Source organism: Notamacropus eugenii, chromosome 3 (genome assembly GCF_028372415.1).
Source record: "Notamacropus eugenii isolate mMacEug1 chromosome 3, mMacEug1.pri_v2, whole genome shotgun sequence".
NCBI classification, from domain to species: domain Eukaryota; kingdom Metazoa; phylum Chordata; class Mammalia; order Diprotodontia; family Macropodidae; genus Notamacropus; species Notamacropus eugenii.
In genome coordinates this window covers 271,635,006-271,649,838 of record NC_092874.1, presented here as the reverse complement: position 1 = coordinate 271,649,838, position 14,833 = coordinate 271,635,006, and the positions used below count along the sequence as shown (strand labels likewise).

The 14,833-nt window shown below is 43.1% G+C and overlaps 2 protein-coding genes across 4 annotated transcripts in view; both read left to right on the top strand.

Moving 5' to 3' along the window:
- The window catches only part of POC1B (POC1 centriolar protein B), a 106,931-nt gene that overhangs the window by 5,070 nt on the left and 87,028 nt on the right, over positions 1-14,833 (top strand). Inside the window, exons 1-2 of one of the 3 annotated variants that reach the window (XM_072655541.1) lie at positions 9,963-10,164; positions 11,155-11,326. In XM_072655541.1, coding sequence (XP_072511642.1) covers positions 11,181-11,326 — 146 coding nt within the window. In that variant the 5' untranslated portion in view covers positions 9,963-10,164; positions 11,155-11,180. Of the gene's footprint in view, positions 1-9,962; positions 10,165-11,154; positions 11,327-14,833 lie in introns of those variants that run through there. The other 2 variants (XM_072655540.1, XM_072655542.1) reach the window with 2 other exon arrangements.
- Positions 102-4,722, top strand: GALNT4 (polypeptide N-acetylgalactosaminyltransferase 4). Its single transcript, XM_072655539.1, has one exon. The coding sequence runs from the start codon at positions 117-119 to the stop codon at positions 2,193-2,195; it is 2,079 nt and encodes a 692-aa protein (XP_072511640.1). The 5' UTR covers positions 102-116; the 3' UTR covers positions 2,196-4,722.

The window sequence follows — 14,833 nt, the reverse complement described above, 5'->3', positions numbered from 1 at the left end:
GATCCACGAACTTGAACTTGACCCAGCCGGGAGATTTCCGGCCGAGGGTGGGGATGGACAATGGGAGCCTGGGGGTGGGAGGAGTGACTTCAGGATGGAGCCAGGCTTTCCCAGGCATGGAGGGGGGGCAGGGGGGTTGGGGCGCTCGCTCCCCTCACAGCTGGAGCCCAGACGGGGCCCCGCCCGGGGAGGGCGGGGGAGGCTCAGGCCCGGGAAGAGGGCGGGTTTCTGTGTCCTGCGCGCGCCTGCGTGTGTGCCAGGGTGCGAGTGTGAGTGAGTGTGACCCGAAGTTGCCGGGCGAGCAAGAGGAAGGAGTGAGCCCCGGAGCTGGGCTCGGGGTTCCCGCCGCGCGTGGGGCGGCCCCCGGCCCCGCCAGCAGCTGCACAAACTTTTCTGGCGGCGGCCTGGACTTTGGGCAGCCGCTGGGCGCGCGCGGGGGCCGCGCCATGAAGGTGCGCATCCAAGCCCGGTGGGCTTGGCTGGGCAGGGGCTGCCTGCTGCTGGGCGCCCTTGTGGTGGCCTATGCGGTCGTGGAGCTGTCCGTGTCCTCGCTCCGCGCTCCCCCTGGAAACTTCTTCACCTCCGGCAGCTGGGAGAGAGGCTTACCTGGCCCCGGGAGGAGGGCGGAAGACTTGGCCCAGCCCCTGTACGTGAAGCCCCCGCCGGACCCCGGGGCTCTGGGGGAGTGGGGCGAGGCGAGCCACCTGGTGCTCCAGGGGGAGGAGGAGAAGCGGGCGGAGGAGCTCATCGAGAAGTATGCCATTAACATTTACCTGAGTGACAAAATCTCCCTGCACCGGCACATCCGGGATGACCGCATGTACGAGTGCCGGCTCCAGACCTACGACTACCGACGGCTGCCCACCACCTCGGTCATCATCGCCTTCTACAACGAAGCCTGGTCCACTTTGCTGAGGACCATTCACAGCGTCCTGGAGACTTCCCCTGCGGTCCTCCTGAAGGAGATTATCCTGGTGGATGACTTAAGTGACAAAGTGTATTTGAAGGCTCAGCTGGAGAGCTACATCAGCAATCTGCAAAGAGTTCGTTTAATTCGAACCAAGAAGCGGGAGGGGCTGGTCCGAGCCCGCGTCATTGGAGCCACGTTTGCCACCGGGGAAGTGCTCACGTTCCTGGACTGTCACTGTGAGTGTAACTCAGGGTGGCTGGAACCTCTGTTGGAGAGGATTAGTCAGGATGAATCCGTTATCATCTGTCCTGTCATAGACACCATTGACTGGAATACGTTTGACTTTTACATGCAGGAAGGGGAGCCGGTCATTGGGGGATTTGATTGGCACTTAACCTTCCAGTGGCAGGCAGTCCCTGAGCATGAAAGGAGAAGGTGGAAATCCAGAATTGACCCCATCAGATCCCCCGTCATGGCAGGAGGGCTGTTTGCTGTCAGTAAAAAGTATTTTGAGTACCTCGGTACATATGACACAGGGATGGAAGTATGGGGTGGTGAGAATTTGGAGTTGTCATTCAGGGTTTGGCAGTGTGGAGGGGCCCTGGAGATTCACCCCTGTTCGCACGTGGGGCATGTCTTCCCAAAGCGAGCCCCCTACGCCAGGCCCAATTTCCGACAGAACACGGTCCGGGCAGCAGAGGTGTGGATGGACGAATATAAAGAACACTTCTATAATCGAAACCCTTTAGCGAGGAAGGAAAATTACGGTGATGTATCTGAGAGAAAATTATTGAGAGAACGGTTGAAGTGCAAGAGTTTTGACTGGTATTTGAAAAATGTATTTCCTGCCTTGCGTGTGCCAGAGGATCAACCTGGCCGGCATGGGGCTATTCGCAGTGTGGGGATCTCTTCGGAATGTCTCGATTACAAAGCTCCAGACCGTGATCCCACCGGAGCTCATCTGGCTCTGTTTGGATGCCACGGTCAAGGAGGCAATCAGTTTTTTGAGTATACTTTGAAGAAAGAGTTCCGATTTAGTGTCCATACGGAATTATGTGTGATGGTTCCCAAGCAGAAGAATCATGCTGGAATGCAGTACTGCCCTAAGCAGGGGTCCCCTGTTCCTGAAGAGATTATTTGGCACTTTAAAGAGGATGGAACCATTTACCATCCCCAATCCGGCATGTGTCTGAGTGCTTACCGTACATCTGAGGGGCGGCCTGATGTGCAGATGAGAACTTGTAATGCCATTGATAAAAATCAGATTTGGAGGTTTGAGAAGTAGACTGGACCCATGCACAGTTGTGTTTATAATTTATGGTGGCCTTACTGTAGATTGTATTTTGTTAAAAAGTTATTTGAATGTAGACTGAGATCACTCCAGAAAAGCTGTTTCATTACCTTGTCTAATACACTGAAATTGGTGGTGGGCACAAACCACTTTTCATATTAGTAGATGCCTTATGGACTGAATTTATTTTCTAAGCCCAACCCAACCTCTCTTTCCTTCCTCTTTGGATGAAAGTCTTTGTATGGTGAGAGAGCTCCAGGGGTTTCCAAAATTACAATTACAAACTTACAATTCAAGAACTAAAATATCAGCAGTATGAGAAATGGCTTATATTCATGCATAAATTACTGACATTTGAAGATTATGTGCTGTGTGATTACCCTAAAACTGACCTGATAAAGTATGAGATTTTTATTTCATCCACTAATTTGAGTTTTTAGAGTTATGTTGTTAAAAAAAACCCAGACAGGTGGAAGAGTGCATCATTAGCCTTTGTTTGAATGTTTGATCAGAGTTCTAGAGCATTTGGATAATTAGGTCTGGGAATTATGCAGTTTAACACTCAGAAAGCTCAAGAAATAGATAGGTGTCTGAGTGAAATGGACAGCTATCTGCAGTTTTCTGAATCACTGCATTTACCTGATGCCTGTTGCTAGCTCTCATTCTGGCTTGACAAGAAAGCCTGCTGAATGCCTTCATACACGTGCTCATTCTCTTGATGCGTTTCTTTGATTTCATAAGTAGAGGAGAGCCGGGGAGGTTGCTTTCCTCTTTTTTTATTAATGTTTAAATCATTTAAAGTAAACACAGTGGAAATGTCCCTGAACCTAAGACCAACAGTATTTACATTACTGTGTGAATTGGAAAGGAAATACAGTTTGACCAAATTATCCATAGCACTCTTTCTCGTTGGTAGGAAAATGAAGTATTTCTTCACACTGCAATCTTCAAATCACTTTCCACCTTTCCTGACTTCTGATACGTAAGTGTCGTTGAGCGACAAGCTTTTTTCTATGAAGCTTGGAAAAGGTTGTTTTTGTTTTTAAATTCTAAATGAGCTGAGCTCAAACTTCTATGTTTTGGTTGGGAAATGAATGTTAGCTGTAGTTAGCTGGTCACTGTGTTTACGTGTTTTTGATAACTGTTGAATAAACTTTAAAAAAAAATTTTCTAAAGCAATCTTTTGAATGAAGAATGAGAAATGTTTCCCAAATTAAATTATTTGAGAAGCATTGCAGCATTGAAAATTATATTTTCAGTATTTAAAAAAAAAATCTTGGTCTGTTTTAATTTTTGTTTCTTTCTATGAGACTATAATCAGGGTGAAAATAAAAGTTTCCAGTTTATAAAGAACCAGTGTTGATACTGTTTTTAAACTTGAGGCTCATCCTTCACCTCTTATTTTTCTTAAAGGGGTTTATTGACTCAGGAGATGCTACCATCCATCCTATGGTTTGCCTTCAGGACACTATTTAACTTGCAACACTTCCAGCGTTTAGGTGTACAGTGACATCAGAAGTGAAGCTGATATCTTCAGCTCCTAAACTGCCGTGACATTTTCCTTGTCCACTTTTCTGTTAACTTGCTATTCTAGTCAAGGAGAGGCCTTTTAGAAAGCCAGACTTCTCTAGGTATGTAGCAAGAGTAAGCTTGTAGAAAGAAACTTTAATGAGAAGATGTGCCTGCCTCCCTGATTATGTGCCAAGAGAAGAATCAGAGCAGGGGAGCCAGGATCAATCAGTCAATCAACAACCATTTATTAAGTGCCTTTTAATGTGCCAGGCATTGGGCTGGGCATTGGGGATTGAAGGACAAAAGTGAAACAAACCACAGGGGCGGAACAGGTTTCCATCCTTGAATAACCTCATCAGAATGTGGCTCCACTGTCTAGCTTGATGTCTTGTAAATTTCATGTCCAGTTCTCAAATACAAAAGCACAGTCCAAAGGCAAATATAATTTATTATTTTTTACTGCCTGAAGTTTGTGTTTCTCTGCACCATCTGTCTCTTGTATGTGGGCAATTTAAATCACTCTGCTTAAGCGTCTTTTGTAAAGTTTTTAATGAGGTAGGAATTTGAAACTCTGGGTCAAAATGCGGCAGGTGAACGGTGAATTAGCATTGTGAATTTCGGATTTCCTCACTAACCTCTATTAATATGGATAAACTCAGTGTAGGCATTTTTAATAATAAGAATGTGCACCTCAAGATAAACTTAATTGCAGCTGCATTTAGTTTATCCAAAAGGATCCAATTCACTTTATGTTGACAAAGCAAGAATCTCCTTGGTTGAACACGAGAAAATTGTACAGTCTTTATATATTTGGGTGTTCACTTGTCAACGAAAATTTGTTCTTTGTCCTGAGTTGCTATTTTGAATAATTTATGAAAGAATGTTGAAGTGTTTTAGTCTATTGTGAACAAATGGCTCTCTGTGATCAGTTAGAATATGGACCCAATTTTTTTTCTAATGGTTTTAAAAGTGGTGTCACAGGAACATGAAATAAAACTATGTAGCTTTTTTCTTTTTTCTTTTTGTAAACAAATGTAAACAAATGATTTATCCTCAGAAGATCAGCCGTCACTGAGAGCCATTTTTGTTAGTGGGCAGTTTTATAGTGGGCTTTATAATTCTCTTATTCATTCAGTAAACATTTATTAAGTGCCTGCTATATGTCAGGCACCCTGCTAAGCACTGGGGATACAAAGAGGCAAAAGACAATCTTCAAGGAGTTTACAATCTAGTGGGGGAGACAACATTCAAACAGATATATTCAGAGCAAGCTAGATACAGGATAAATCGGAAAGAATTAACAGAGGCAAGGCTTCCCATAGAAGGTGAGATTTTTTTTGAGCCGGGGAAATCAGTAGCTGGAGTGGAGAACGGAAGGCATTTCTGGCATGGGGACAGCCAGAGAGAATGCCCAGAGCTAAGAGATGAGTATTTTGTTCCTATAATAATCAGGAGACCATTGTCACTGGATCAAAGAGAACAGGTTGGGGTATAAGGTGTAAGAAGACATCTTAAACTCATTATGCCCTCTGCTCTGGCTACTGACCTCCCTGGCTCCCTGCCACCTAGCTGCCTCTTTGCCCTATTAAAATCTGAGCAAAAACTATTTTGATTATGGCTCTTTCTGGAAACCTATATAGGTAAAGGGGTGGTGGTGGGGGAGAATACCATTTAGGTTGGAAAGTCACATATGTTATCTTGTTTGATCCTTACAACAATCTTGTGAGGTTTCAAATACAAGTCATTATCTTCTGATCTGTTGAAGCTTTGCTCTAGAGTGTGTATAAAAGAAATGTGACTTTCTGAGGTGCTAGAGTGATTCCAGATGGTTGGTTCTTCCATTCCTGCTAGCTAGCATCTTACATCTGTCCTCCATCTACAAGTGCCTCCACTTTCTTTACTCATATTTTCCTCTTACAATCTGGCTTTTACCCTCAGCATTCCACCAAAACTGCTCTCTGCAAAGTTCCCCCTTATTCGCCAAATTCTCATCCTACTCTGTAGGTTTGGGCACTGTTAATTACCGTCTTCTCCTTGATACTTTTTGTCTTTCTAGGTTTTTGAGACACTAGACTCTCCTGGTTCTCCTCTTATCTGTCTGATAACTAAATCTCCTTTGCTGGATCTTCATCCAGATCATGTCACTAACCATGAGTGTCCCACAGGGCTCTGCCCATCAATACCATTTCACTTGGTGATCTTATCAGCTCCCATGGATTCAGTTATCTCTGTGCTAATGGTTCTCAAATCTCCTTATGCTAATCCCTAACCTTTTTCTTGACCTCTACTCTTACATCACCAACTACCTGTTAAAGATCCTGAAATGAATGCCCCATAGACATCTCAAACTTGACATGTCCAAAACTGACCTCTTTATCTTTCTCCCTAAACCCTCTCCTCTTCCTCATTTCCCTATTACATTTAAGGGTACCATGATCCTCCCCGTCTCCTAGGCTGTCAACCCAGCTGTCTTTCTTGACTCCTCACTTGATCTCACTCCCCATATCCAGTCTCTTGCCAATGCCTGTTGGTATTGACTTCATAACATCTCTCCCATATGCCCCCTTTTTCTCCTCTGACACTTCTCACCACCCTGGTGTAGCCCCTCATCACCTCACTCCTGTATTGACTCAGTGGCCTGGCGGTTGGTCTCCCTGCCTCAAGTTCCTTCCCCACCACACCAACCTTCCCTTTTCACCCCCCAGTACTCTGCAGTCTAGTGACACTGGCCTCCTTGCTGATCCTCAAATCCAACTCTCCATCTTCAGACTCCAAATTTTTACTGGTTGCCCCCCTGTCTGGAACTCTTGCCCTCCTCATCTCTGCCTCCTGGCTGCCCTGGCTTCCCTCCAGTCCTAAGAAGCTTACCTTCTGCAAGAAGACTCTCCCAGTGCCCTTCCCTCCATTATTATCTTTGATCACTCATATTTGCAGCTTGCCATGTACATAGTAGTTTGCATGCTTCTTGGGAGCAAGGAACACTTTGGATCTTTGTATCCCAGCACTTAGCACAGTGCCTGACCCATGGTCATTGCTGTTTACTAACTAGAAAAGTGACATGGTTGAACTAGTGCTTTGGAAAAATTAATTTGACAGCTAAATGGAGGATGGACTGGGGGAATAGAAGGCTTGAATGAGGGGTCACCAGCCAACAGACTATTGCCATGATCCAAGTGTAAGATAATGAGGGCCTGAACCAGGCTGAGGCAGTGTCACAGGAGAAAAACAGATGTATATATGTGTGTGTATATATATATATATGTAGAGAGAGAGAGAGAGAGAGAGAGAATACAGGGAAGAAGGCAGGATGACCTACAAATTAATGGCCTTGATGACAATAGTTAGCAGAATTCTAGAGTAGAATGGTTTCTTAGCATTTTGAATTAGGAAGCAGGGATCACTTGGTATCAGCATGGAGGTCTCTAAGAATGAGTGATATACCAAAGTAATTTTATTTGGTTTTTGGTAAAGTAACTAGGTTGATTGGTCAAGGGAATAGCACAGTATATCTGAAGTTCAGCAGACATTTGTCAGAATAGCTTTCAATATCTTAATGAACTTAATAGAGAAATGTAGGCTAGATGAGAGGAGTTAGGTAGATTCATATGTGATTGGACAATCATATCCAAAGAATACTGATAAATGTTGATTTAAAGAGATACCTGTGGTAGTGTGGCACAGGGCCATCCGAATGAAGACTGAGAATGTGATCATAACATTTGGAAATGATGCAACATGGATGTCTTAGTTATTAACATTTATAATACCTTAGATGATAGTGCTTTAAGCTTTGCAAAGTGCTTTCAAGTTTACATGTTAACTCTTTTATATGAGTTATATATGTGAGCTAACTCATATGTTAACTCTTTTAGTTGTGTAAAGTAAAAAATCCTGCATTTTAGGTTAAAAGAAAATCAACTTCATAAGTACAATAAGGAAATCTGACTTCACGGTATTTTGTATGATGAAATACTAGAGGTGTCGGTTGACTGGAAATTCATCATAAACCAGTTAAAAAATTCATTTCAAATGGGGTATCTTCTAAGTACCTGTTAGCTGTGTGAAATCACCAAACAAATCCACTGAGTCAATAAGTGCTTTGTGGCACTTATTGTTTACCCCAAGGAGTCAGGTAAGGCCACTTTGCCCTCCTACACAGGTGACTCAGGGCAGATTCATAAAAGGGAAAGTGTTTCTTCATAAGAGGGATCCTGGAAGCCTTGGGAGGCAGACTTCAAACTGCTCAGTTTGGGAGCTCCTCTACAACTGAAGGAATTCCTCTGGTATATGCAGCCCTGCGGAGAGACTGGGTGATTGTGCCACTGGTGCTCCAGGAAACCAAGGCCACCTGGGTCTTACTGAATTTTTGCTGTTCTTCCTCCCAGCCCTTCTGTTTTCCTCTCTGGTTGCCATCCCCTCTCTTTGCCCCCTTGCTCCAACCCCAAGGACCACATGCAAGGGCCTAAGAATTGGCTATGTGTTCCTCAGCACCTCTAAAGAAGAGACTTGCCCATTGGTTGATGAATTCACATCTTATCCAGGAAACCTCAGTAGAGGCCTCCAGGTGGTAACATGACAATGGGTGTACCTGCCAGCTACATTCACAGCTCTCTTCTTTTGACCTTTCATCTCCAAAAGGATCCATTCTATGATGAATGACAGGAGGCCACTCAACATTTTAATTATGTACCATGTTTATCCAGGGTGGAGTTTCAGATAGAAATATTCTAAAGCAAATTGTAAGCTGGCACAGGACTACATTGACATCTGTAATTTAATAACCTTTTCTTTCATGATGTGCTGGGCTTTGATGTGACCATTTCTTTCCTGGGAAGGACTGTGAAGAAACAAGGAACTAAGTGGAATATAACTTGCTATTATTTTACAAGACTGAGATGAAGTAAGAATCCACAAAAATCCCAGCTCCACCCCTCCCTTAAATGGCTAGTAGCATCCCATGCATCAGTTGACTTATCCCACTCTTTCTTTGCTATGTTGTCACTATTTGTCTCCCTTATGCCAGATAAGGTTCCTAGGCCTGGGGCTGGATGACAAGGCCCAGAGAGTTGGAGGGACTTGCTAAAGCTCACATAGGTGACAATTGACTCAGCTGGGTCTGAGCAGAGAGACTCTGACTCCAAGTTCACTATCCTGAGCTTCCTCTGAGCCTGACCAGTCCTTACTGCTGCATCTTATAATGCAGATGGTGATCTCTCTGTCTTTCATGGGCCACCTATTGCCAAGTGAATGCTGAGTCACTGGATCCAACAGCCAGTGTTTATGGAAAACCAAACCGCAAACAAAGCAGTCAGGACCAGGCACTGTGGGGGAGCACATGGAAGACAGGAGAGAATCATAGAATCTCAGGGTTGCAAGACACCTCAGACAACATCCAGTTAGACTTAGGTTGTTTGTGGTCCTGGCCCTCAAGGAATTGGCACAATCAAACAGGAAACAGGAGCTAACTGAATGAATGTCATGGTATCCTTCTGAGTTTGTCTGTTTGACAAATTCAATTCACCAAACATGTCTGAAGCCCCCTGTAGGCAGACACTACAGGAGACAGAAAAATAGATAGAAAAAAATGAGTCTGAAGAGCAGCTTAGCTAAGATTAGGTATGTCTAGATGCTTAGCTACAAATAAGTGATTGCTTTGGCCCCAACAACTCTTGAAGACCGTTTGCTAAGGTGTAAAGAGCAGGGCCAGTAGAGGAGGGAAGAGCTCTGCTTGTGTGAATATCGTTTAGTAGCATTACCAAAAAGTCTTCTTGGCCAGAGTGCTGGAGCCCCATTTAATTCAAATTCTAGAGATGGAAGCTCCATGATTGTTGAAGCTTAGGCCGGGGCACCTCTTACACTTCCTTCAGTGCTCTAAAGGCCTGTGGTTTTTACCAGAAGAAATGTTCCCTCTTCCAGTGGAGATCAAAGCTCCCTCATATCTCAGAAGATGCTTTCATGAATTCCTGCAGCCATCTCTCTGCTGTATCACACCACTGTACGTCCAAGGATCCTTATACAATGTATTTTTAAAGGGGGAGGGGGGAAAGAGATTGCCAAGGAAATTAAAGGAGGGATATTTAGCCAACAAATATTTATAAACTTGGAAATCCCTTTAATGTTAGTTTTCATAGAAACAAATGTCCTAAGTACAAATAGTTTTAATGTATTTGTTAAGGAAATTACAAGATTCTTTGTGACTATCATCTCCTCTCTCATGTCCCCTTTAGCAGTAGGACCATAGGTTTGTACCTTGAAGAGGCCTTAAGAAAAGGCGGTTCCACTCCAGCTTCCTCATTTTACAAGTGAAAAAACTAGGACCCAGAAAGGTTCCACAGGCCTTCACAACCTGAGCCTTGCCAGAGGATTTCCTCTACATACAAAGGATGTTTTCCTCTACATTTTTCTTGGGACATCCAGAATCCTTTGGCGGACTGCAAGATGCTTTAGAGCCGTAAGCATTGCAGGCCTGGGTTATGGGATATTGTCTGAACTCAGTTCTTATGACTCCAGATCTGGCCATCTATCCCCTTTACTGTCACAGTATTTGTTTATAAATAATTTGAAACTAATACAACTGCATGGGTGTGTGTATGTGTGTATTCTTTCAATAACACTGACTCTTTCCTCCCTTAGTTAGAATTCTTATGTTCACATGCAAGTAAACATGAGAAGATTTTTTCTAATTCAGAGATGGAGGCGCTATTTTTGTCTGCTATGATCACTCCCAAGTATTTGCTTGCACCCTCTCCTCAGACGCCTTGGTGCTGCTGTTTGTCATATGCTCCCTGAGTTGCTAACTCTTCTCTGTCTAGTCATGAAACATTTATTGGTTCTTACTGGGTAGACGGTGCAGGACCTATGCCAAGGGGGAGTTACAAATAGTGACAGTTCCCATTTACATAACGTTTTAAAGGTTACAAAGTATTTTCTATTCCACTCCCTAGATTACAGATAAAGTAGGAGGCCAGCCTTAGAATCAGGAAGCGCTGGGGTTCAGTGTTTCCTCTGAGACATTCTGCGTGACTGGCCAAACTGATGAAGCTGAGAGCTGACTAACATGGATGGAGAGTTTCCTCGATGGAGGCTTCCTACATAGATAACATTGTTGGTCTAGACTTGACAAAAAAAATAATTACAGATGAAGATGGAAGTAGTAGGTGTTGTAGACAGGCCTTGAGCCCAGGACCCTAATACTATGCTGTCCCTAAGAAAATAGCATCAAGATGGCAGTTTAATGATATGGGTTTCTTTTTTATTATTTCTATTGGTTCTTCAATGTAGCTTTATCCATCTCAGCCCCTACTATTAACTTGTTATTTGATATAACACGTAATGAAACCTAGATACTTAATTCTCACTTTTTCCTCTGTACAATTAACTATGGGTACAACCTGGAGTTTTGCTTGAATAAAATAGTGATTACTTCTTCTGTTCTTGATAGCCAGTGCCTCTTGGGATACCTTTCTCATGCTATGGGATTTCAAGCCACAGCCTAAAGCTTTCCGCTATGTGGGTCACAAGGATGTTGTCACCAGTGTACAGTTTTCACCACTTGGAAACTTAGTGGCATCTGCCTCACGAGACAGGACTGTTAGACTATGGATTCCTGATAGGTAAGTGTAACTGACCAAAACTGATGTTTTCTGAAATTAAAATGAGAAGGGAAAGAGGAGGTGTTTGGCTGTGGAGGGCTTTGTCTGGGTTTAATAATAATAATAAATAGCTAACAATTATATCACGCTTACTGTGTGCCCTGCACTGTGCTAAATGCTTTACAAATATCTCTTGATCTTCACAACAACTCTTGGAGGTGAGTGCTGTTATTAGCCCCATTTCACGGGTGAGGAAACCAAGGCAAACGGAAGTTGAGTGACTTAGCCAGGGTCACACAGCTAGTAAGTCTCTGGGGCTGGTTTTGAACTAGGCCTGGTGCTCGATCCACCTAACTTCCTCATTAATCCATATGATCACATAGAAAAACATAATAAAATCTTTGTAATAGAATTGATATTTATACATTTTCTAGAGCCTCCAAATGTTTGAGCCCTCTAATTATCTATACTAAACTTAGTTTCAACATTTAAAAGACTTTAAGCCTTCCATGGGCCCCCTCTTCCCCTACTTGCTTAGCTGAAAACCTTGCCTTATGTATACATCACCAGAAAACTGGGGGCATTTGTCAAGAGCTCCCTCTTTGCTGTTCTTCATCTCACATCACTCACATGTCTTTTCTCACCATGGGCTCCTTCACCCTTGCTTCACATAATGCGGTGGCCCTTCTCTTTGCCAAGGGAAACCCCTCTACATGGATGAATGATCCCATTTTTCATCCCATCTTCTCTGGCAGAATGTTCCCTCTATCATCCACAAATTCTCCTGTTTATCTTCAGTCTCTTCTTGCCTACTGGCTGCTTCTTTGATGCCTACAAATATGCCCATGTCTCCCTCATCCTTAAAAATCTCACACTTCATCCAACCGTCTTTGCCTGAGAGCTAGTGTCCTATAACATTCCTCCCTTTCATGGCTAAACTCCATAAGGAGGCCATCTACATCGAGGTGCCTTCACTTCCTCTCTTCAAAACTCTCTGTCCTCATCATTCAACTGAAATTGCCTTCTCCAAAGTTACCAATACTTTCTTAATTGCCTAATATGATGACCTTTTCATTTTCATTTTATTCTTTTATTTTTTATTCTAATTTTATGTTCTTTTATTCTATTCTGTTCATTTTATTTTCTTCTTCCATTTAATGAAAGTCGATTTTCCCTCCTTTCCAGCTCTCACCCATTGACAAAAAGAAAAAAAAGCACAAAACCCTTATCACAAATATGCATAGTCAAACAAAATAAATTTCTGCATTGGAATGACTTTTTTAACCCTTATCCTTTTTGAACTCTGCCACCTTTGATTTCCTGGGAACATCATAGCTGTCTTTAAGTCTTTGAATGGCTGAATGGTTACTCTTGACCTCAGAGGGCAGAAATATGAGTGAGGGGCAGAAGCTACAAAGAGGCAAATTCAGATTTGATGTGAAGAAAGAATTCTAACCATTCAGAGCAGCAAGCATCTCCAGGTGGTGGAAATTCAAAGATGAAAAATGATATAGACCTGACTAGAGGCCACTTACAGTCTAATGAGAGGGGGAGAGATATAGATATCGTGTGCACAGGTATGTTGGAGCCAGCTTGTAGTAGCTCAGAGTATTTGCATCTTGGAAATTGACAAATACAAAAAATCAAGGCTTGATTTGTTGTTTTGTTGATTGTCTAGACTTGAGAAAGTGATGGAGAAAATGTTAATAATGCAAATTAACCCCGCCCACCCCAAGCTGGTTGTTAGACATTTACCAGCATACCCCTGGGTACGTTTGGTACAGTTTTGCATATGATAGGCAAATTGCTATGAGAAATATAAAGAGGGAGAAATTACTTTCTTTTCAAAAATAAATCTTATTGATGTGTTTTGTTGTTGCTTAGCTGTTTCAGGCATGTCCTACTCTTTGTGACCCCATTTGGGGTTTTCTTGGCAGAGATACTGAAGTGGTTTGCCATTTTATCTTCTCCAGCTCATTTTACAAATGAGAAAACGGAGGTAAACAAGGTTAAGTGACTTGCTTGTTTTCTCAATAGATGGGGGAGAGGTGGGAGGGAAGGAGAAAATTTGGAAATAATTTTTTTTAAATGAATGTTAAAACACAATTTAAAAATCAGAAAGAAGAAACTGCTTCCCCTCCAGGTCATCAATAATATCCTGACAAATCTGAGTGCATTTTTTTTCTGTCCCTGGTGTCCTTCCACTTTCTTTGGGCCATCTCCTCCAACCTGACACCCTTTCCAAGACTTGGCTCTCATGGTTCTGTGATCTCATGTGATCACACAGCTAGTAAGTGTCTGAGGCCAGATTTGAATTCAGGAAGTTGAGTTTTCCTTACTCCAGGCCTAGCACTCTATCCAGTGTACCACCTTGCTGCTAAGTGGCACAGTGGCCCATTTTGTTTTTACTAGCCGTAAATTTCCCTCTGTATCCTTCCTCTTCCCTTTAGAGAGCCACTCCTTATTTTAAAGAATTTTAAAAAGAAAGAAAAAGAAGAGAAAAAATTTAGAAAAATCTATCAGTAGATTAAGAAAATGTGACATTTTATGCAACATTCCATACTTGGGGATACCATCCAGTCTTTGGTGAGGAGCAGAAGGAGGTGTCTTCTCATATCCAGGAGAGATCACTGTCACTTGGAGAGTCAGGGGAGACTTCGTGGAAGCATCTAAGTTGGGCCTTGAAAGAAGTGAAAAATTTTAACAAATAGCGATGAGAGTTGGAAGAAGAGCTTGTTTCAAGCATAGGGGGATGTCTGTGAGCAAAAGGCCAAGAGATGGGAGAGTTATGGTGAGAACACGGCAGAGAGACAAATCCTCTTTGTTGGGACATGCCCTGTAGCAAGGGAATCAACGTGAAATTTGGCTGAATCGGTAGGCTGCTTGCCAGGGGAGGAGCTGAAATGTGATTATGGAGAATTGGGAGCTGGTGAGGGTTTTGTTTCGTTTTTTAATAGAGGAGTAGCAGGATTGTAGTGGTTAGTCTGATTACTCAGGAAGCAATAGAAGAGGGATTAGGGAGGTCATCGTTTGTAGACAGGAAGACCAACTAAAGGTTATTGTCATATTCTAGGTGGAAAGAGTTAAAGGCTTTCAATAGTGGTTACTGTGGGAGTGTAGAGGAAAGGCTGGGTATGGGTGATATTGTAGAGCTAGGAAGGGCAGCTTTTGGCAAGGAATTGAATGTTTGGGGTAAGGGACAGGGAAGATTAAAGACAGTGCCAAGAAGGATGTTGGAGGTAGCATTCACAGAGAAAGAAAAGTTGCAGGAGGTGTTGGAGGGAGGGGGATGTTGATTTTGAAGTATTGAGTCATCCAGGTGAAGATACTAACCAGGCAGATGGAAATAACGAGAGTGGAATTCTAGGGGGAAATTTGGGGTGGAGAGCTAAGGTTTGGGTGTTCCCTGCAGAGAAACAGAAGCCATGTTAACAGATGAGATCATTAAGGAGGAGAGTGTAGATAGAGAAAGGGAGAGGGCCTTGGACAGAAAACTTGTAGAACATACACATTTAGGAGGCAGGTGGA

Excerpts from the sequence above, each read along its gene's own strand:
- GALNT4 (XM_072655539.1), top strand. The coding sequence starts at position 117 with ATGGAGGGGGGGCAGGGGGGTTGGGGCGCTCGCTCCCCTCACAGCTGG.